Below are 24,460 nucleotides of genomic sequence, written 5' to 3' on the forward strand. Positions count from 1 at the left end.
ACCCATTACTCTAATGCTCCTTACACAGCATAGCTATCATACAGTATTACTACTATATAGCCAGCTGAAAAATTATTACGATTGCTTTGCAAACAATTTGCTTGTATTTAATGTGAAAAAACATGTTTCATGATATACGATTCTCATGCTGATAATATTTGCAGCAAATAAAGTAGTTTTTCCTTATATTGGGCTATATTTTATTTTATTAAATCATCAAATAAAGAAAGTAATAAAATAAAATTTTTAATATTGTAATTGTAAATAAAGACTGGGACATCAATGACTAATTACTTACAGATAAACTATATTTTATTGATCTGGAAAATGTTATTTAAAGTAAGAAATATCAGATTTCTATTGTACAAGGGTAAATCAAATATAAATGGGATTTTTGTTCCTGAGCACCTACGGTTGGTGGGACTGGGCCCACGCTTCTAGTATGCTGGGGGGGGGGGTCATTAGGAGTGGGGAGAGCTGGCCATTTGACAGTCCCAACCAATTTGTCAGTAATGCTTACAGTGTCAGAGCAACATGTGCACTCTTTCACTGTGTAACACGTAATTATAAAATTTCTTGCTTGTGACAGAGTTCAAGCAATGGAGATTTTCCGGAGATTGACTGCACAGTTTGGGGACCAAACATTGTCAAGGATTCATGTGTTTGCCTGGCATAAAGAGTTCAAAGAAGGGCGAGAACAAGTGGAAAATCAGGAACACGATCGCCGTCCTCAAACCAGCATTACAGATGAAAATATTTGCACGGTTTGAAACATTCTTGAAGACGATCGACAAGTGAGAGTTCTGAAATTGCAGTAAAAGTTGGAATAAGTTATGGGAGCTGTCAAGCAATCATCACAAATGACCTACAGTTCTGTAAAGTATGTGTTAGACAGGTCCCTCGCCTTTTGACCACAGATCAGAAGTTGAGATGTTTGGAGGACTGTCAGAGGCTTATAGCAAGGTTTGTGACAGAAGGTGATGCATTTTTGAGTTGGATTGTTACCTGCGATGAAATGCAGGTCCACCACTACACTTCCCAGTTGAAACAAGTCAGTATGAAGTGGTGGAGGAAAGGGGAGGCAACCCCAGTGAAAGCCAATACTTGACAGTCAGCTGGAAAGGTTCTTTCGACCGGTTTTTCTGACTGGCGAGGCATTTTGCTCATTGATTTTTTCATGAGCACGCACAATCAATGCTGTTTACTACTGCGAGTTGTTGAATGGGGTGAGGGCTGCATATTGCAGCAAAAGATGAGATCAGCTGATTTGAGAGGCCATCCTCCTCCATGACAATGCCAGGCCCCATACTGCAGCTCTAGAAGAAATGCACTGGACTCAACTTGATCATCCTCCCTACAGCCCAGACCTATCACCCTGCAATTTTCATTTGTTTTGGGTGCTTAAAGAAGCTCTATGAGGCAACGATTTGAAGATGATGAGAGTGTGGAGGGATTCATGCACAATTGGCTTCTGAAGCAACCAGCTTAATTCTACAATGCTGCGATAAAAAACCTTCCTTCCCACTGCGAAAAATGCATTTCTAAAGCAGGAAACTATGTAGAGAAATAAATAATATTTGCCTTTTATTTTTCAATAAATAAATTTTTAAAAAAATCCTGTTTAAAATTGATTTACCCTCGTATATGATATACACTATTATATATATGAGGGGTAGATAAAATGTAATGCACACTGGAATATAACAGGAGAACAAATGTAACACAAAGAGCAGTCGATGCTGCCATATTATAGCTACATTCCCTTACATTCCAAACACATAGACAACATCCTTTCATTTCCTGTCAGTTGTCACTGTTATCAAGTCGAGTACGCCTGTTAATTAACCTGTCTACAGCAGTATATATTGATTGAATTTTTAACAGTGGAAAAAGTAAATGCTAGAGACACATCATCATCATCTAAACACTGTTTATGGTGATGAAACTGATGATTGAAGTACTGTAAGCGGATGGACAATAAAACTTTGTACATTAAAAGATGGTAAACTGAATACTGAGGATAAATCTAACAGCTTCTCATTTTCACAGTTTCTGTGACCAATGAGAAGCAACAAAAGGAGGTAATGAGTCTATTCAAAATGGTCGTCGCGTCATACAACACACTGATACCCAGGGAGACATATCGGAAGAACAAGTAGGACACATTAATACACAACTGGGCTACTGTAAAATCTGTTCACGGTGGGGACCACACAAACTTATAGAAAAGAACAAACAACAAGAAAAGAAATGTTAACAGCTTTTGAAATGTTATCGTGACAGGAGATGAAACTTGGATGCATCATTACAATCAGAAAAAAAATGGCAGAGGATAGAATACTAGCACTATGGTTCGCCACAATCAGAAATATTTAAAACATAATCCTCTGAAAAAAAAGATTCTTTTGACAGAGTTTTGGGATTCCATACACATATACATGACTGACTACCTGGAAGCCAGGTCGATTGTAAATTCTGGATCATATATAGACATTAGATACTTCAGGAGACATATGTTGTGTTGAAAATCCACTGAGCTGATAATTCTGTAACATGATAATGCTCGGCTACAAACATCATGTGCAACCACCTAGCTTTTGAGAAGTTGAAATTTCAATCTATTTCATACCCTTCATAATCACCAGATTTGGTGTCCTGCAATTTTCATTACTTATTTTTGTAATTAAAGAGGGTTATTGAAGAAAATCATTTCACCAAGGATGACGAACTGGATGAAGAGTGATGTTATGGATTAAGGAAAGACCACCAGCATTTTTAGTGATGGAATGAGAAAACTAGTTCACCAATGGGAGAAGTGTGTATTTGTAAACGTGGAAAAATAAATGAAAATTTTTGTAGCGAATACAATGTACTTTTATACCACATTTATTTCATTGAAAAGCTCTTTTCATTCGCAAGTTAAGAGTGATTATGCACTACATTTTAACCATCCCTTATATAATAAATATTTCAAAATAGAAAAAATACTACGCATTAAGTATTAAGAATTTAATACTAATAAACTTTCATACGCAAGAAAAACTTACCCTCTAAAGTACCAATGAGCAACAGCACCAGATATAACCATCTGTTGACAGGATAGAGTAAATTCAGATGTCCATACCAGACTGATCAGATACACCCACCACATATAACGAACCCATGTAGCATCAGCGTATATAACAAATGTGAATGCTAAAAAAAAAAAAATTATTTTTATAAAAAGAACCAAGATCGGTATTATTTTTTATTTTTTTAATAAGTTGGCTGCAGTATTTTTTGTGTTACAAATTGCTACCATGTGGTATTTGAGTATAACTCCTGTATCCTGTATGACTCCTGTATCTTGTAAGCTTTTACCTCTTCTAACATTATGTCATTCATGGATAGAACTATATTACTTAACAGAGTTAAGAAATATTTGAAATGTCTATCTCATTTAGCGTCCAATTATATCAATCATATGTATAAGGTATAGCATCAAAGTGACTGGTGATCCTTCAGTAACCTCGCTAAGGAATTTTTATTCTAATTTTCACCGATACTAGGAGACAATGCTGTACTTAAAAAAAAATGAATATATAAGTTACAATATAATAAGTTATAATATATAAGTAATAATATATAAGTTAAAATGAATTTTATAAGTTACTTCTACTTCGAGTAATTGCTCTGAAAATTAAAATAAAGAATTAACCCCTTTTATAGATAATTTGAAAAAAAGAATGAATAATAAATGTTGTATATAAAAATATAATTAAGAATTTAAAAAAAATTTATGAAAGAAAAATTTATTTAAAAACGATTGTGCAAATATAAAAATATTTTTAAAAATGTTAACTTAAAAAAAGAAATCAACTGCTTAAGACTACAAATACTAAAATATTTTATAATTTTATATGAAAATCTATTTTGAAATTATTGTATATGTACTGTTAAAAAAAAAAATGATGATTATTTTTTTTAATAAAACAAAGTTGCAAAAATATGTAATCCTTAAATTATTAAATTTGTAACAAAAAATTACAATAATATAGAAAATAAACCTATGAAATTGGCAATGCACTGTTTTATGAAATACTTAATACTTAAGATAAGAGTAACCAAATTTTTTTAGCATACAAAAATAATAACATTGATAAACATAATTTCTGTTTCCTAACATGTGATACATGATTTTAATGTTTTTTGATGCTGATAATGAATATGAACTTAGAATTTTGCTATCACCCACAATTTTTGAAAAAAATTACAATTTTAATTAAAGGACCTTATTTTTTAATTTTTCCAACATATAGTTAGCATTTTAAGCTTATATATTGCATTTTGTTAGCTCATTTTTTATTGTTTAACTTTGTTAACACAATTTAAAAACTATAAATAAACAATACTGGACAAAGAATTAAATCATATCACAGTTACATATGGTATATGTACCTATGGTTTGGCGTGAACCAAAGGACCATGTACTGATTGTTACTTTTGTTTAATAAGTGTGTCTGGCATTTCTAAAAAAATCTAAACATACTGTAAAATATCCTTCATTGCAATCTGCAATCAGGCCTTTACCTCACAGTGAAATTATTCTAGTTCCTGAGCCACCTGTGAATGTATATTTCAAAAGCAGCGATGAAGAATCAGACAGTACTGAAGAAGACAACAATGATTTTCATTTTGAATTATCTTCCAATAAGCAACTTCTTATATCACAAGATGAATTAAATGACTTGGTTACGGATTTAAATTTATCAAAAAATCAAGTTGAATTGTTTGGATCAAGACTGCAAGGTTGGAATTTACTTTAAAAAAATACAAAAATTTCAGGCTTTCGAAGCCGACAAAAAGAACTTTCTTAGTACTTTATTGATGAAAATAATATGGTTTATTTTACAAATATTGATAAGCTTATGTTACACAGGATGAGTTCATAAACCTGAGGACTGGTGCCTTTTCATAGATTCGTCCAAGTATAGTTTAAAAGTGGTTCTGTTACACATGGTAACAATCGCTTATGATATTAATTTGAAAGAGACAAATGATGTGATGAAAGACGTTCTTGAAAATATAAATGATAAAAAACATAGCTGGAACACATGTCGTGATTTGAAAGTTACAGCTATTTTGTTAGGTATGCAGTTTGGCTATACTAAGTACAAGTGTTTTCTTTGCGAATGGGACAGCAGCGCTAGGGATAAACATTATGTTACCAAAGAGTAGAAGAAAAAAGACAACAACTCCAAATGGGAAAAATATTATTTATGAGCCCTTAGTTAAACCCCAAAAAATATTTTTACCCTCTCTCCATATCAAGCTAGGACTAATAAAAAATTTTGTAAAAGCAATGAAGAAGGATAATCCTAGATTTTTATACATCAGGCAGAAATTTCCGAATGTAAGTGAAGGAAAAATTAAAGAAGGAATATTTATTGATACTCAAATAAGAGAGTTGATCAAAGATGTATTTAACTCGATGTTAAATAATGTAGAAAGTAGAGCTTCGGCTCTTGCATTTAAAGACACTTGCAAAAATGTTCTTGGCAAACAAAAATCCGACAATTATCACAATACTATTAATCAACTTCTTACTTTATATAAAGCTATGGGATGTAAAGTTTCTTTGAAAATACATTTCTTCCACTCACAACTATTTTTTTTCCCAGACAACCTAGAAGACATAAGTGACGAACATGGTGAACGCTTCCTGCAAGGCATTTCGGTGACGGAAAGCCACTATCAAGGGAAATGGAATACTAACAAGCTAGCTGATTACTGTTGGACATTAATTCAGGATGTGCCTGAGGCTATTAAAGAAAAACATCAGTTAAATTATTCTAACACAGGTATGGCCATGAAAAATTATAAATTTTACAGATTTTAACTATATTTTCCCCTTAATTTTTTTTGAAGCTAATTTATTTAAAACTAAGGGTAATAGAAAAATTGTATTTACAGATATGTAATGTACGCAAAAAAGCAATTCAGGAAATGGTATCACACTTACAGAAACATTAAAAATTTTTTTTGTCTATCAGTGCAATTTGAAAGTTTTTAATCTATGAAAATCATACAAATATTTTAATACAAAAATTAGTAAATTGTTAAAATAAATTTTAAGAATTCAAGACATTTATGAGAAAATAAATTATATTTTGTGTGATAGTGACTGAAACAAAATAAGCAATATCCTGGTTGTCTAGCACATTTTTGGAGTATGTGTCATACGAGTATGTATATATTTTAATTTTGTGAAATGACTAATAATGCGTAAAATTTATTATCAAAAGTTGTACAGAATTTAATTCTCTTTGTAATTTAATCACTCTGTACATCATCCCAAAAATTACAATCACAAAACTAAATAAAGTTATTCCTTATGTTACCTATGTGAAGTATAATTAATTATATGATCAATTAAAATATTTACTTATATAGTGGACATAAGGACCCTGTACTGCACACTATGAATTTTATATTCAAATGATGTGGTACTGGCCACCCGGGTCCAGTAACACTTAATCCTTTTAATATCAGAGTTTAATCTTTACAACTACTCAGTATAACAAAAATAAATAAAGAGTATAGAAAAAAATACATCTGCCACACTGAAGGGAAATCAAGGGAAGAATAGGATGCCTCACTATAAATGCTCATACAGGACAAATGTAACTGGTCAGATTTCATATAAAACCAATAAATTTACCCCTTAATTTGGATCCCAATAATTTCAGTCTGGCTTAATTTTACCGACATGCAGAAATCATTATGAAATCTTTCAGCAATTGATACTTGCTACCGAAGCGTTTCTAAACCTAACATTATATAAAATTTCTTCTTTATTTCCACCAGTAGAGTATGTCCTGAAAGTTCATCATTATATTCTTTATGAATGATTCTGTAAATTATTTCAACAGAAAAAAATAATTGTCAACTGATTATGTTTTTTAAACAATAAAAATGGTGATCTACTTTAATGTTTTAAGTAATAAACTTTTTTTAAATGGGTTTTGAGTTTTTCTTATTTTCCAATATATTTTCAAAACCACATAACATAGTTTTGTAGTTGTAATTATGAATGAATGAATAAATAAATAAAATACTTACTTTTATGGTGTGAAACAGATACATTAGACAACAGATTATATTCATATGAACCATATGTACTATTTACATGATGGCTAGGAACAGTTGATAGTATTTCAACAGGACTTGAAGAATATGGAAAAATCAACTTTGTACCAGGATAATCTAAACAGGTATAAAAAAACACTAGTTTAATTTACTATATTCAAGTATATATTGATAGAAATAATACTATAATACATTTTCATTTACAGAATACGCCCAATATGGCAACCATTTGCCTCCGGGTGTGCCTGAACACATTTTGACATGTTTGAAAATATACACCGAAGCACTAAAGAAATAGTCGTATAAATTATGATACTTTTCATTTCATCCACGTTATGAAGTTCATTTTTGTAAACAGCTCCTTTCAATGGTTCCAATAAATAAAAATCTATAGGATCTGGTAATCTTGGAAGCTGGAGGTACTTAAAATTAGTTTATCCCTGAAAACTTCACACAGCAAATTTAGAAAAAACACTGGCAGTGTGCACTGTTGCTCCACTTTGTTGAAAATATGCTCCGGCAATTTTTTCCTTACTTAGTCATAGCCAATGAAAGGACAAACAATCTCATTCCAATAGTGTTCTGGAAAACTTAATGATTATCCACTTATGTGATAGTACACAAAACTCCAAATTTATTCATTGTGTAATGGTTGTTCCAAGATCTAATGATAATTATTCACAACCACATCACAGTGTTTTGGATGATGACATGGACTGATAAATGAAACCACTTTTCATTTAAAAATATATTATAAAAATGTCTTCTTTTTTATTTATAAAATCTAGAAATGAATGGCAATATTCAAAACATTCAGGAAAAATCAATATTGTGCAACTGATGCAGTTACACTTCTAGCAACTATTAGGTAAAAAAAATAAATGACTGAAATTTAGGTTTTAACCATGACAAAGATAGTTTACTACTAAATGCTACATATATTATTTTTATAATATATGTTGCTTAGTGTGTTGCAATTAACAATTACAAACAAAACCATTCTTATAAATACACCAAATTAATAACAAGCTCAATTTAAACACACTAATCCACATAAGTACTTTTAAAATCTATTAATTCATCATCAGTTACTTAAATAATATCTCAGGTAATGCATTACCTTTGTCATTAGTTAAAACTGATAATAGTCATGATGATTACAACTAAACCAACAATCGATACAAGTATTCAATTTAAACAATTTATCATTTTTAGAGGCTCATTTATAAAAAAGTGATTAAATTTATATCTTTTTGTTTGTAAATTTAATTTTTTTCTATATCATTTTATATACTCGTATTTTTTATTGTATGTTCATGAATAATGAGAGGATCAGCAACATTTAAAAAATTCTTTTTTTTTATTTTTATATGTTCTTAAATGTTGTAAAGTCTCTCCATTAGTTTTACCGTATATGTGTATTTCTTTACCATTCATAAAAATTTATTTTATACATGGCAACATCATTAAATTTATCTTGAGATGTAATTTTAGTGCGATTCAAACATTTTGTAAAAAATTGACTAGTATAGAAGATATGGCATAATTTTCACTTTTGTAAATTATAACTATTTTATTTGTATTTTTATTAATATTGTTTTAAGTATGTACAAGACATGTATTGTTTTGATATAAAAAATAAAAACAATTTCTTTTGAAAAATTTTATATTTACCTGAAAACCTGAATTTTAATCTACAATTCTAGATAGTTTCCGTTTATATTAAGGCACTTGACATATCGTGTGATCAGCTTCTGCATTCCAGCTTCATAGAAATCTACTGCCCGAGAAATAACCCCCTTGCTAAATTGCTGTTTCGACATCATTTTTGTGGTGCTGGCTGAGGTGCTGTTTTATAAGCAGGAACAAGTGGTAGTCACTGGGTGCCAGGGCAGAACTGTAGGTGGGTGATTAATTTGTTCTCAGCCAAATGACACAATGAGATCTTGAATGAAATAAGCTGCATGCGGCTGAGAATTGTTGTGAAGCAGCATGATTCCGGTACTGAGCATGCCACCCATATATTCTGTTTTGGACTGCACAAAGCAGTTTAGTCAAGGCCTCACAATGTCATTTCACCCTGAGGGAAAAAGCAATGGCCCCTATTTATCCCAAAACACAGTGCACATGATTTTGTGAGCCGATTTGTTTGCTTGAATTTCACTTTCTTGGGAAATGTTGAATGTCTTCATTCCACTGACTGTTGTTTTGAGACAACAGTCTCAAAACTGGTGTAACGTGAGACACTGTCTTGACATCAGTAACAATTTGGCTTGAAAACGGATGGCCTTCATTGCTGTACCATGGAGGAAATTCAAATCACTGTCTGATGTTTTTGTGAACTTCCCATTTTTAGTACCCGGCATGAGCACAACTTCTGATAGTTTAAGCATTCTAACACAATTTCATACAAAATACTTAGTGAAAGTAAAGGAAATTCATTAAATGGTGATGAAATCATAAATCGTCTATTCTCACAAACTTTTCCATTAACTCTCTGCACCAGGTCATTAATAATGACTGACGGTTGCCCACTCCATAATTCATGTACGTTTGTATCACCGACTTTAAATGCCCTAACCCATTTTCTCACCATTGCATTGGACACAGCATTATCCCTGTACACTTCACAAATCTGTTGATGAATTTCAGCCCAGCTTTTGTATCTCTTGTTTTTAAGAAATGAATTACAGCATGTATTTCACAACTGGCAGCACTGTCTACAGCCTTAGGCATTTTAAACAGGCAGAGGAAACTGTAAACAAAGAATAACAATCACGTAATGGCGTCTGCAGCAAGCCAATAGATTTAGTTACTCAGTGAACATTCGTGAAACAGCGACAGCCATGTTGCCAAGGACATACATCAAAACGGTACTTACTTAAAAACCATACCTCATATTTCAAGAATTTATGTTTCTTGATTTCTTTTCATATGATATTAATTACGTACTTATTATTTTTTTCCTTTAAATATATTTTTTAATGTTTTGTTATTAACTAATATTTTCTAAATAAAATTATTAAATCCATTTTTTATAGGTTCAAATTTTTTTTTTGCATCTGCTTTGGATTTCAAAGGTGTCACCTCAAAAGTCACACCATATTAGAAGTGTATATATTGTCTTCCAAACAAATAAATGTAATGAAGAAATTAGTCTGAATTTTAATAACTGGTCTGCAATTGTATTTTTTTATATTTTTGTTTATAATTAATGTTATTAGCAAATATTATTTTCTGAACATTATTTGACGAATAACTGTAACTTCGCATTGTGATTTAGTATGTTTTTACTTGTGAGAAAAGTAATGTACTGCATGTTGGTAAAATAACACTTTATTTTTGAAAAAAATTTGTTAATATAATACTGGGGTATATAAAAGAGAATTTCAAGGTTTTAATTTGCTATAATATGTTGGATGAGATTGTCCAATGTTGATTTAAGACTAGTTTTAGTTTTAGTTTTAGTTTTAGTTGTGTGCATGGTCATAAACTGATTCACTATCTTCCTGCATGACAGCACCACTAGCAAAGATGGTGACTACTGAGTTTTGTACTTTGCTACATGTGAATCTGAAGTTAGAGTTCAACCTTTCTTCTGTAGAAAGTTTAATTGTGATCCTCTTGATTAACTACATTCATTGATGGCTCAATCAATCTGAAATAACTGGATGTCTGTGTAAAGGGAAGATATGCAATGACCGAGTGTCTGAAGAAGATGTAGAACATCTCAGGGAGTCTTTCCTGAGCAGTCTTAAAAAAAACTGATAGGAAGACTAGTCATGAACTAGTGATGCCAATGATGACATTATGAAATGTTTTAAGGAAACACTTACATATGCATCCATACAGTTTACAGAAATTACAGGCATTGGAGTTTAACAATTACAATGTTTCTGCAGACTTGGCGATTAAAATGTTGTAGTATGAAGATCTCACTTCATGCCACAACATGATATCAATCATAATAAGTGATTGTGACTTTCTTGATCTCACTGCATTTAATAATGAGTCAACATTTCATCTTAGTGGAAAAGATTACACCAATAATGTCCATATTGGGAGTCAGAAAATCTACATGAACTCTTACAATGAGAAAGGGGCACCCTGAACTTAAACATCTTCTGTGTGACATCTTGATATCAAGTTTACCAGACGTTCTTTTTTGCTGAAGCAAGCATAACTGGAGTTGCTTATTTGGATATGAAGCATACATGGCTCTTTACTCAACTGTAATCAAATTTTATTTAACAACCAGATGGTGTATCTCCTCATTGGCATAACTACATATGGAATCGGTTGAATGACTTTTTCCCCAACCACTGCTGTCAGTTTAACAGACAGTTTATTATATATTACTTTGGCTTTCAAGGTCACCCAATCTGACCCTGTGTGATTTTTTCCTTTGGGGTTTTATAAAGGATTTGTGTATGCGGTTTTAATACCTACTGAGCAACCCAATTTGAGGCACAGGATTGAAGCAGCTGTTGCTTTCATTACTTCAGACATGAAGGTTAAAGTATGGGATGAACTCTCCTATCGGTTAGATGTGTGGTGTGTGAAAAAAGGTGCTCACATTGAACAATTGCAGTAAAAAACTGTAAGAATTACTCTTACAGTCAAGTCAAAGTTAAGAGATATTAAGTAGCTTTAAAATCCTGATATTCTTTTTTGTATACCCTGTGTACTGGCAAATTATTGCAATTAAAAACCTATTTAATTTATATTATTAAAATAGGTAATCATTAAGTAATAATAATTAGATGGGTAAGGTTTCTGATTTTTCCTCTTTATCAATAAATATGTTTCATGTGGCTAAATAAATCTTTAATTATTAATTACACCAAAATAATCAAAATACCAACATTTAGGTTAAAAAAAACTTATTCAAATATAATACACAGTCTTACTAATATGAGTTAATTTGGATTAAATACTGCTCAGAGTAATAAAAAAAGAAAAAATTGTATTATTAAAAAGTAATAAAGGTAAAATTATATTAAGCTGTGCAACAGAAAGAAATATCTTGTTATTCAATTTTTAACAAAACTGCATTTCAAGCCGCTCTATGTAACCACACTTTGTTGGCTACATTAGAAAAAGTGCCACCTTAATCATGTCAACCCCGTAGGGGAAGACACACGCCTAGTGACGTTCTGGTTGCCACACCACCCCCTCCCCTGTTGGGCTTTAATGGGAGTCGTCTATCGTCCTCTGACCTTTTTACATCTCATAGTAATAAGCCTGGCCTCGTTGGGATGCCACCGATGCAAATGCCTCAGTGATTTAATAACTCAGCTTATTGCCTTTGCTGTAGGCCTCATTGTCACCTTAATCAATACAATTGAGAGCAACTAATTTAGCATGACTGGTGCTTGAAATGCATTGCACAGATGCCCATAACTCAAAAATTAAAAGAGAGCCAAATGAAAAAAAGCCATAAAAGTTAATTTTATTCTCTATAAAACTTTAAAATTTTTTTTCATATATTCACACACTTCACAGCTACACATTTCTCCTAATGGTTAACCAGTTTTCTCATTCCCATTTATAAAAACTTTTAATGCCACCTATATTAATATAAAATACAGTTGGATTTTCAATCACAAACATTAAAGATTAAAAAAATTGGTATTTTAAGTATGGGTCACAATCAGCCTCCTTATATTTGGGATTTAAAATTTTATTTATTGAAGCAGTTAATTATTTTAACAAGTTGGTTTGACTTGGTGTAATGTTATTAAACAAGACTAAAAAAATTTATAGTTCACTAAAGAAAAAGATATATTGGTACTATGATGCCGTTATGATGGGGTTGAAAATCAGGCTGAAGCAAGGATAAATAGACAAATTTCAATTTTTTTAGTAGGTAGTTTTTTGAAATATTAGACAAAAAGTGTTTAAAAATGATGTTCAATATTCCCTTGGCAAAAAAAATTTGACCATGTTAATAAGACCATAATAATTTGACCATTATACTTCATTGTATAAAAGCTCGATTTTCTATAACAACAAAAGTTAAAAAATTAAAAATGGTTAAAACTACACCCTTTACTTATGTAATTTTTCTCCAAAATTTAATGCCATCAATGTTCTTCCATGTATAGAAATTTTTGGAATCATTTTTGAAAAGTTTATGTCGAGTCAATTTGAAGATATTAATCAAAATACAAATAAACACACTTATGTATACACATCTGTAAATCTCTACAACTTTTATTTTTTGCTTTCTGGATTAACAGTCTTGGGGCATTAACATTGGCAAAAATCCAGATATTTAAAATTTTGATAGATTGCAATACTTTTCCTTACATATGCTTCTGCAGGACCAAGAAATAAAAAATAAATTCTCTCTGAAAAAAAAAAACTTCACTATCACAGTAATTAAATAAAACTGCACTAAGAAAGAATACTTTTACATCTAAGCAGGTTAATGATTTATAATCTGAATTCTAGTTTCTTGCAAATTTATTACTACTTAATTATTAATGATGTCAAGAATGATGACAATGCATTTTGTTACTCAAGTAATCGTGACAATGCTAATTAAATGGATAGAATTCCCATTAATGGTAAAAATAATATTCACACTACCCTCAGAGCAAAATTTATAGATGTTTTATTAGATGACAAATTCTGCTGGGATAATTGAATTTAATAAATCTGCAAGAAAATCAAACCATATTGTTTTGTTTAGAAGCAGCTTAATCAAAACACAATGTTTATCATCAGTTTATTCCTGTCTCAAAAAGTCAGAATGAATCAAAAATATAAAAATGGGTTGTAGAATTGTTTGATAATCACAGATATAAATCATATAGTTTGATATTTAAAAAATTAAAAATCATAAATTATCATCTATCTGTATGTTTATATTTATGAATGTGCAATTTTTGCTAAAAAATGTAACATTTAATTTAACAGTTTTCATGTAACTCAACATAAAATGTTGACTTACAAAAAAAATACCTTACTATACTTCTATTGTCATTTTTAATAAATTACTGAATCATTTAAAGATGTACCAAATAATTTACTTAACATAATACAAATTAAAAAACCAATCCTGAATCTTCAGCATCCAATTAAAATTGTACATAAATATGTGCTTAAAATATGTCATTAACACCTTCTGAATTGCGAATTTTTTTGTAGTTATTTTTTATAATCAATATCTCCATTAACATTATTTATGTGCTTACACTTTAAATAATTATTATGTACGTTTAATCAAATCTTTTTTTTAATTTTATAATTAATTGGGTATTCTGTGAAACTGGTCTGGTCAAATATTTACTATAACTTGCATCTACCCAATCAGGTAAATGTTGGACATGCTCCTTTTTATTTTTATACATAGAATAGTATTATATACTTATCCTTCACATAATATGTTCATTTGTTTATAAATTTTTAGAAAATTACAAGATTGAGTAAGAAGCAAACAGTTAAAAAATAAACTTAACACACACACACACACACAAACACAAACACATATATATAACTAATGAAGTAAAGTAATAATAGTTTCTATGTTTAATACTGCCTACCTTTATTAGTTTCATTTTTTATCACTTTTTGACACATTTCAGAACCACTCCATAATCAAAACTTATTGTAATGGTATTTTTAAATATCTGGTCATTTTTTATAAAGCGTTTAGTCAATGCCCCTCTCTATATTTGATGTCATGCTTTATCTGGCCTTCTTATTTATTTGTTATTAACGGTTGTAATTATCTGTTAATTTTATTTATCTATTTCCAGTTTTCAGTAAATTGAGGTTTTTTATAAGGACATCTGCTTGATTATTGACCTGTTCATTTATGATTGTTTTGTTTTTCAAATACCAGAAAATAACGGGTATAAAAAAAATCATAAAAATTAATAAAAAAAAAATAATAATAATAAAATGAAATTAAAACAACAAATGATAAAGAAACCTTTAAATGGAGTAAATTAACATTTACTGGGAAAGAAATTTACCCAATTAAACCATTCTTTAGTAAATCTTCTATACATATAAAAATGAATGTTTGTTTGTTTACCACTTATATATTCCTGTACCATTCATCTGACTGCAATGAAACTTTGGTGAGTTGTTCTGTGCACACCCGTGAAGGTTTCTGAATTTGTTTGGACCTGCTAGATGGTGCTGGGGGTCGAGATATTTCAAAAAATTCTATTTATAGTCTGATTTGGCACATATTTAGAATATATATTAGCTTATGTGAAAAGAAATATTTTTTGTAAAAAATTGACCTGCTAGGTGACACTGGGATCAAGATACTTTGAAAAATTGAATTTATGGTCCGATTTGGTTAGTGAAAAGATTAGTTATGTGAAAAGAAAATCCTTTGCAAGAACTATACCCAGTAGGTGGCACCAGTGTCGAGATATTTACAAAACAAACAAATATACAAGGTGTGTTCAAAAAGTAACGGGAATTTTGTTTATTGGTCTAAATTAATGTCATCCCCTTTAAAACAGTCCCCATTAGATATTAAACACTTATACCAGCACTTTTTCCACTCCCTGAAACACTTCTGGAACTCAATCTTTGGAATAGTGTTTAGCTCTTTCAGCTATTTGTTTTTAATCTCATTTATGCTTGCAAAATGACAGCCCTTTAAGGTTCTCTTTATTTTTGGGAACAGAAAAAAGTCACATGGGATCATGTCTGGCGAATATGGTGGCTGGGGTATCATTACAGTGTTGTTTTTGGCTAAAAATTGACGAACAAGCAATGAAATGTGAACATTTTTTCAGATTGCTTCACACAAATGTCGTTGAACTTGTAGGTAATACTCCTTATTGATTGTTTGACCTTGGGGCAAAAATTTATGATACACTATGCCATTAAAATCAAAGAACATGGTGAGTATAACCTTCATGTTCGACCATACTTGTTAAGCATTTTCGGTCTAGGTGATCCAGAATGCCTCCACTGGGATGACTGAGACTTAGTTTCAACATTATATCCGTAAACCCATGTTTCATCACCTGTTATGACAAGTTTGAGTAGTTCTGCATTGTTGTTGACTTCATTTAGCAATTCCTGAGCAACTTCCATTCTCCACTGTTTTTGTTCGAAATTCAACGATTTTGCAGCCACATGTTTCATACCCAAAAGATCCGAAAAAATTTCATGGCATGAGCCAATGATGATGATCCCAACATCATCATCGTCTTCTCTGATTGTGATTAGGTAATCATTTATAATAATTTGTTTACTTTTTTCCACGTTTTCATCAGTTGTTGATGTACTGGGGCATCCGGGGTGCTCGTCATCTTCAATGTCTTTACGACCTTCTTAGAAACGCTTATACCAGTCGTAAACCCTTGCTTTACTCATAGCAGACTCACCAAAAGCATTATTTAATATTTTTAAAAAACTGCTACACTTTATTCCATTCTTATAGCAAAATTTAATACAAATTCTTTGATCCATTATTTATAAAAATAAAAAATCACTGATAGTACCAAAACACATGTTATCTACTTTTGACACCTGACAACAGACTAAACATCCAATATGGTTAAAAATAAACAGATACTTTCCAGACATGTTTACCAATATAACAAAAAAAATCCTGAGAATCGGACTAATACAACCCACAAAATTTCAAAATTCTCGTTACTTTTTGAACACACCTTATAAAACAGACCTTCTTCTTCTATATATATAAAAGACAATGTTCATATGTGTGTTCGCTATAGACTAAAAATGTGTTTGGAGTGGTGTGTGTATGTGTTTGGAGAGTGGTTTGAATTAAATCCGATAGGTAGTGCTGTTGCTTTGCTAGTTGGATTTATTTATATTCTAACTTTTATAAAGTGAAAGGTTAAATTTTGTGAAGTTCCTTAATGTTCAGTATTTAATGTTTTATCATACTTTCAACTGTGTTCATTTAATCTATATATATATATATATATATATATATATATACTCAAATCTAGCAATAGCGAAGCATTGCCAGGTCTGCTAGTATAATGTAAAAATGGCTCTAAATATAAATAATACACTAAAAAAGATTTTTAATGGTAACATAGAAGGAAAAGATATATACAACAGTAATGATATACAAAATAATATGTAAATGCAATGCAACATGGGACAAACGGGAAGTTATGCACCGCATTTAATAAAAGAAGGGTATACTCCAATGAAATGGAAAATGTGTTAAAGAAAAAACAATTTTTTTTAAAAATCTAGAAATCTTTAAATTAAAAAGTAACAATAAAACAATTAGGTCAACAATAAAGCAGATGTCCTTTTCATGAACCTCAATTTATTGAAAACAGGAAATAGGTAAATAAAATTAAAAGGTAAGTATAACCATTAATAACAAATAAACAAGAAAAAAGCCAAATAAGGCATGACATCAAATATAGGGACAGGCACTGACTAAAAGCTATTTAAAAATTAACAGAGATTTGAAAATACCAGTACAATAAGTTTTGACAATGGAGTTCCGAAATGCATCAACAACCAATATAAAAAATGAAGCTAAGAAAGGTAGGCAGTATTAAACATAGAAACTATAGTGATCTTAGCAGAAAAGATATTGTAAATATTATCTTAACAACAACTATTTTAAAGTAATAATAATAGTTTAGATATCATACTGGCTGTAGCAAGGCAAACAACAACAATAACCCAGAAGATATAGAAGGCTAATAACTCAATAAAACAGATGACTGGTAGCAAATAAAGGCTGGGTACTTCACTAAGACAATCAGCTACCTCTTTAAAAAGAGCCGAAAGAAAATCAACACGTCTCCTCATTGAATGAACCAAGAGTAAAATGATTAACTAAAAATAATAAAAATAGAACAAAAAATAATAAATAAACATAAAATAAAATCATATTTAAAATAAATAAAAAATAAATAACAGAAAATTTTTTTTAAATAGAAAGGAATATAATTAATCCTTAAAATGCCCGTTTTAATGAGATCATATATAAGAGACTGCAATAAATTGCCATGTCTAATTACAATGAATCATTGAAAACAATTTCATTCTCTGTTGTTATTTGTTAACATTTCCTAAATTTTCATGTACGGGTCAACAATCCATTTGAACTGTCCCAAAAAAACATAAGCTGGTTGCTTGACCAATAAAAAAAATTGAAACTTACCCAGTTTGTTTCCTACATGTTTCAGGATCTTAAAACTATTTTTTTTTTTAATTTTTTATGTAAGATGTTTACCTGTGACAGCCATTTTTGTTAGATGCACACACCTACTTTTGTGATTGTAAGGGTTTACAGAAAAAATCATAACTAAAAAACTATTGGTCCTGGAAGGATGAAACAAAAAGCAATTTAATCACATTTTCTAAAGGTAAAATATTGGTCCAGTGCTTTATTTATCTATCTCTCTTCTTTTTATGAGAAAATTACCAATTAAGTTGAACATAAAAACAGTAAAATCACTTTTGGTAATTTTTTTCAAGAGGCAGGGATGGAATACACAGTTTGAATTTTTTTTATATGTAGTTTTACCATAAGTAATATTAATGATGATATATTTACCCATAAATTTTTATGAATTTTTGAAAATTAATTTTTTTTTTAAATTCAAATATTGTTTTCAAATAATTCTGGTGGGGCTGGTGATAAAAATCTCAAATTGGCACAACTTAAAGCATTTTTGTAAATGTTTATGGCAAATAAGAGTGTTTCTTGTTTACTGCAGTAATAAAAAAGTTATAAACTCTCAAATATCACGAGAAACCTGTAAAAGTGATACCATTTTGACTCAGTAAATAAGTGCTCCAAGGGGGTTTCTTGTCTTCCTTGTACTTTACATTTTTTTTAATTCAGTCCCTATGTTTTTGAAGTTGATGTTTTCAATATTTTTAAAATTATTAATGATAGGTTGTAATTTATGATAACTTAACCAATACCAGTAACCTAATACAATTTTGATTCAAAAATGTTTGTAAAACTTACTCAAACTGAGATTTCAATGAGTAGCCTACATCTTTTCTCAAAATTTCATTTTGATTTTTATACTGGTTTTTTTTGTACGCACACCAAAGAAAAAAATTTGTACGCATACCAATGGCAAAATTTTAATTATTCTTCAATGAAATAGCCTGTTTTTGTAACAATGAAAGTTTATTATTTAGTGTGGTTAACCAAAAGCTGTGATATGATATATTTTCTGATAATTCTCTTGAAATTGCGTGAGAATGACCCTGTCACTGTAGTTAGTTTAAGTGGTGTCAACTTTCTCAGGTCTTTAAAGATTGGTACCTACACTTTGTCTTGTTGAGACTATTGAAATGAAATGATATATGTGGTCCAGCTGGGTGGAAAAATGAACCTGCACATCGTCATTTTTGAGGCTAATATTTACCACTTCTCCTATCCACCACTGATCGTCATACACACAAGCAATAGAGTCTTTTTCCTAAAGTGAAAGTGGTACAATAGTTGACTTCACAGTCCTTGGAGTCTGAAGTAAAGTAACATCTTACAATGCCTTCTGACACAAGAAGATACATGCAGTAGCTTCTAGTATCTTAATTTTTAATAAATTTTGATGAAGGTGATGCACTCAAAATGCCACAAGCATCATCCAATTGTTCAATATTGTGATGTAGGGCAATATATTGCTCTTGGTCTCCGCATTCATATAGTTCTTTGCTTTGCCGAGAAAAAATAATTTTGAACAGTTAACACAAAGAGACTTTCCGGGAACTAAATTTAAATTTGGAAAAATGTGTTCTTCAAGAGCTTACTCTAATGTTATTTGTCTTAAGTTTTTCTTAACTGTTTTTTTATGAGTTCTTAAAGGGTCACAACAGAACTGTCCATACAGGTGATGGCTGAATTTTAACAAAACCTTTTTATTCATGATATTACAAACACTACTGACAACTGAATAATAACACATAAAAAAATAAGTTGTTGGTTTGCATCACTGTATTCACAAATTTTAGTGAGTTTTTTTGGCACTGTGTCATACACTGTTTTATGGCATTCACATAAATTCCTATGGAACAATGTTCTTCCATTGTTTTATGTGAAAGTACTTGAAAATAATGTAAAAATTTAACTGATTTTAAAATTTGCAAATATAATATTATTAAGTAAAAATTTTTAATTTAATAAACAGTTCCAAACACAGGATGAAATTTGAGACACTCTGTAAAGATGTGAACAGGTCACTGACTAATGTCAGACTGACCAGTCTGTAACTGCAAAGCTAAATGATGCAACAAGGATAAATGAATATGTTGCAACATGAATTTTCCTGATAACTGGAAATGACTTCAAGCGCCTGTTATAACATGAACACTGCAGTTGAATGGTTCATACAAATTTATTTCAACTATAGTAATAAGTACAAGATATAGTAATAAGTGCCAAGAAGACAAGAAACCCCCTTGGAGCACTTATTTAGTGAGTCAAAATGGTATCGCTTTTAACTGGTTTTTCATGATTTTTGAGAGGTTATAACTTTTTTACTAGTACAATACACAAGAGACTTTTTTATTTGTCCTACAAAAAAAAGGTGTAAAAATAGGTGTGCGCACCGTAATAAAAATGGCCACCACAGGTAAATTGCTTAAATAAAAAATAAAAATAGTTTTACGGTCCTGAGACATGTAGGAAACAAGTGGGTAAGTTTCAATTTTTTTTTAATTGGTCAAGCAACCATCCTTGGGTCACTTCAAATGGACTGACCTTTATAGGTGTTTTAGGAAGTGTTAGCCAAACTTAAGTAACCGATTCAGGACATAAAAATAAACAAAAAACTATATGTAGAAAAATGCCTTATCTTGCTTCACTTTCCCAACTATTATCTGCTATTTTATATTTCTCCAATAAAAATTTATATCTTAAGAACAGATTGAGATTTTAATGAAATTTAGTGTACACGAGTACCTAATATCTTTTACAGAATAAATAACTTTGAAACACCTTAGAAAAATTCCAAATGGCAGCAATTAAAAAATGTTTTAATCATTAATACCTTCATAAATGTTTGTTTTATTAGATAAAAGATTAAACCTTTTAAGGCTGTGAACAAAATTAGACCTCATTTGTTCAAATAGGTTGATAAACAGGTGAGATATGGCTGAAATAATGGTTAAAGTGGATCATAAGGAATTACGTGAAAACAGGCACAAAATTGTGAAGACTGCATCATTTTTGCAAGCCATTTTAACAACTTTGCAAGCCATTTTTAAGAACTAAATCCCAGCTGTTTATCAACAGGCTTAACAACTGAAAAGTCATTTAGATCACAATAAAATGCTTAACATTTTACCCTTTACAACATAATTTGCTAAAACTTATATGCACTGGATATTAATGGTTAAAAAATTTTAACCAACAAACGTAAAAGTTTCATGCTAATTTTTTTTGTAGATATTATAGATGCATGTACATTAGATTTCATTCAAATAAATTGTCTGTTGTTAAGGTGAAAATCTTTACTGAATAACAAAAAATGGTAGATAAGAGGGAAAATAAAGGGATAGGACATTTGTTTACAGAAACATTTTTGTTTAATTTATTGTCCTGAATCAGTTCCTTAAGTCCAACGGCTCCCGAAATACCTGTTTATACAGCACATTCACGTATTTTTCACAAATTTCACTGTTTTTGTTTTATTCTATTAGAGTAACTAAGTTAATGTATTTGGTGTATACTTTGTACACAATAGAAATAGACTCAAAAAACATGTTATTGGCAGTATTGAACACCACAAATTTACGATTTATATACCAATTTGTTAAAAAAATAACAGCTTTAAAAAAGCTTCTTTCTCCAAAATATAATTTTTACTACCTGAAGTGGAGAACTAAGAAAAACAGCTTTAATATCACAGTTTATTAAGCATATTTAATTTTTATAACAATTCACCTCATAAGTTATTTATCAATAAATAATTCTATTATGTGATATTCTTTGAATTAAAAATTGTTAAAATCAATGATATGTTTAGTTTTTTGAAAAATAAATTAAAAATTATTGGTGTAAAATGTGCATTTTAACTTGGCACCATTAACAAAATTCTCACTTAGATATGGCAATCAAAGAGTTAAAACAATTTTACGATACAGTTAACTGAAAGTTTACTATCCTTTTTAATAATCTGTAACAAAAATAAAACCAGTTCATCTTTTTTTTTTAGACAGTTACATTAGTTTCATATTTATTGCTACATAGTTTTTAATCTACATAATCCTGTGTTGAATAAAACAATTTTTTTATATTTTATAGCCCAGATAACTTGATAATATAGGATGGGCATCTAATGTTACCTATTTTGAATAAGCAACAATGCTTGCGTTGATGGTGAGAGGGGTTGCTGATATAAGCAGTTTTGTTCTATGTGGCTCTGAATTCATTGAACAATGGAACATTTTTCTATACAGCAGAGCATATTTTGAATGGAAAAGTTTGTTTTAAGCAAGTCAATCATATCCATGTAGTGATAGTTTCATCGGATATTGGGTGAAGATTGGCAACATTGCACTGCACCTTCAAAACAAATAATCAATCAATAGGTGTATCAACTACATGAAACTGGATGATACAGGATAAAATCTCTACTTGCTGAAAAACTATCTGGTCATCTGAAAGTGTACAACATGCGAGAACAGCCTTGGAGAGTTCACATCAATTAGTGTGACAGCATTACCAATACCTAAATTTGTTAAAAATGTGCAACAAATTTTACATTTTTTTTGCTTGATGAATTAATACACCACAGAAGGTAACAGAGAAGCTTGTAGCTGGAAATGGAATCTTGTAGCAAATTAAAAATGTCATACCTGACCAGGTCCCTGGATGAAAAGTCAAGACTTACCCCTCCGCCATGAAAATTGGCATTTTCATATCAATTAACTACTTCACATAAAGCAAATGCAATATTTTCACACAATGGCTTTGTAGACAAAACAACTGATATTAGATGACAATAAATCCACACAATCTCCATAAGTGGCCACCATAAAATATTCGGTCCTACTTTTTTGGGGCGATTATGTATGAGAATGAATGCAGAATGTTATAACCACAAGCTGGAAACTTTCATGTGGTTTCAGCAGGATAATGGTCACCATGGGTTTAGCAAGATAGGTCGCAGTCCATACAGCAATACTCTCAACAACCTGCATTTCCTGGATAACATCTCACATAGTCTGCTGACATTTAACAGCCCTACCATTCACTAGATCTTATTACAGCAAAAGTTTTAATGGGGCTATCTGAAAGCTCAAAGTTTTCAGTCATTAACAGCCTTAAAAACTTGACTTATCAGGAAATTGTGAATGTTTTGTGGACAATCTGCATTGTGTAATGGAAAACGTACTTTGGAGATGGTAGCAATGCCTTGAATGTCATGGAGGACATTTCCAAAATATTGTATTTATTGTAGTTTAAAATAAATGCGTTAACCTACTTTCAAAAGGAGTAATGTTTAATGCCGCAACTGTATATACATAATTATATTAGTTATGAATAAATAAATTTATTTAGACTATTTCTAAATGTCAACCTTCCACAGTAGCCCAAAGCAGTTAAAATTGGTTTCAGATAACCAATTAAACTGTAAAATGAAAATTTAATAAAAAAACCGATTTGTTCCAATTAATTTGCACTTCTATTGTAAAATGTGCGTTTTCAACATTACTTGTTTAAAATTAAACACATAGAGTTTAATTTTAATGATTAAAGTAATTATGTATAAACAAAATAAAATAAAATAAATAAATGATGATAAAACTGAAAAACTAAAACATGGAAAGCAACTATACAATAACTTAAGACAACTTAACCTTCTAATGTCTAAATTAATGTTTCATGATAAAATAAGACAATTACACTAATAAAATAATTGAATACATTGGCAGATTGAATAATTTTTAAACAGTTATGTACAGAGTGGATTAAAGAAATGGGAATTTTTCTTTTGCAATATTAACAGGACTGCAGTTAGTGAAAGCATATTTGAATATATGACCGTTGGACAACCAGATTATTGCCACTGACATGGAGCATTGGAGTGACACAAGGTTAGGCATTTACTATAAATTTGTATTACAAAAATGGTAACTGTGACAAAGTTATTTGTAGGGAGTTTCATAGACACTTTAATCTTTGTCATGATCTTATCCCATCTGCTCATAATATACATACCTGGGTTAGAAATATGATCTGCACAAAAGAAAAAAGCACCAGTAAGCAGCAAGAACAGTTTATATACCTGCAAAAATTGAAGCTATTAAGAGTTTCTGTTTTATCGATTTTGAAATAATTGGCCAGAAGACATTTGAAATCATGTACAAGTTTATGAAGATTTAA

The 24,460-nt window shown here is 30.3% G+C and overlaps 1 protein-coding gene across 1 annotated transcript in view; it reads right to left on the bottom strand.

Moving 5' to 3' along the window:
• Ctl1 (choline transporter-like protein 1) overlaps nt 1-24,460 on the bottom strand; it is an 81,539-nt gene that overhangs the window by 11,916 nt on the left and 45,163 nt on the right. The window contains exons 9-11 of the mRNA XM_075380104.1: nt 17,757-17,943; nt 7,102-7,245; nt 3,048-3,195 (exon numbers count right to left, since the gene is read on the bottom strand). Of these exons, the coding sequence (XP_075236219.1) occupies nt 3,048-3,195; nt 7,102-7,245; nt 17,757-17,943 (479 nt within the window). The remainder of the gene's footprint in view (nt 1-3,047; nt 3,196-7,101; nt 7,246-17,756; nt 17,944-24,460) is intronic.

The sequence above is a fragment of the Lycorma delicatula genome, chromosome 12, assembly GCF_047948215.1.
Source record: "Lycorma delicatula isolate Av1 chromosome 12, ASM4794821v1, whole genome shotgun sequence".
NCBI classification, from domain to species: Eukaryota; Metazoa; Arthropoda; class Insecta; order Hemiptera; family Fulgoridae; genus Lycorma; species Lycorma delicatula.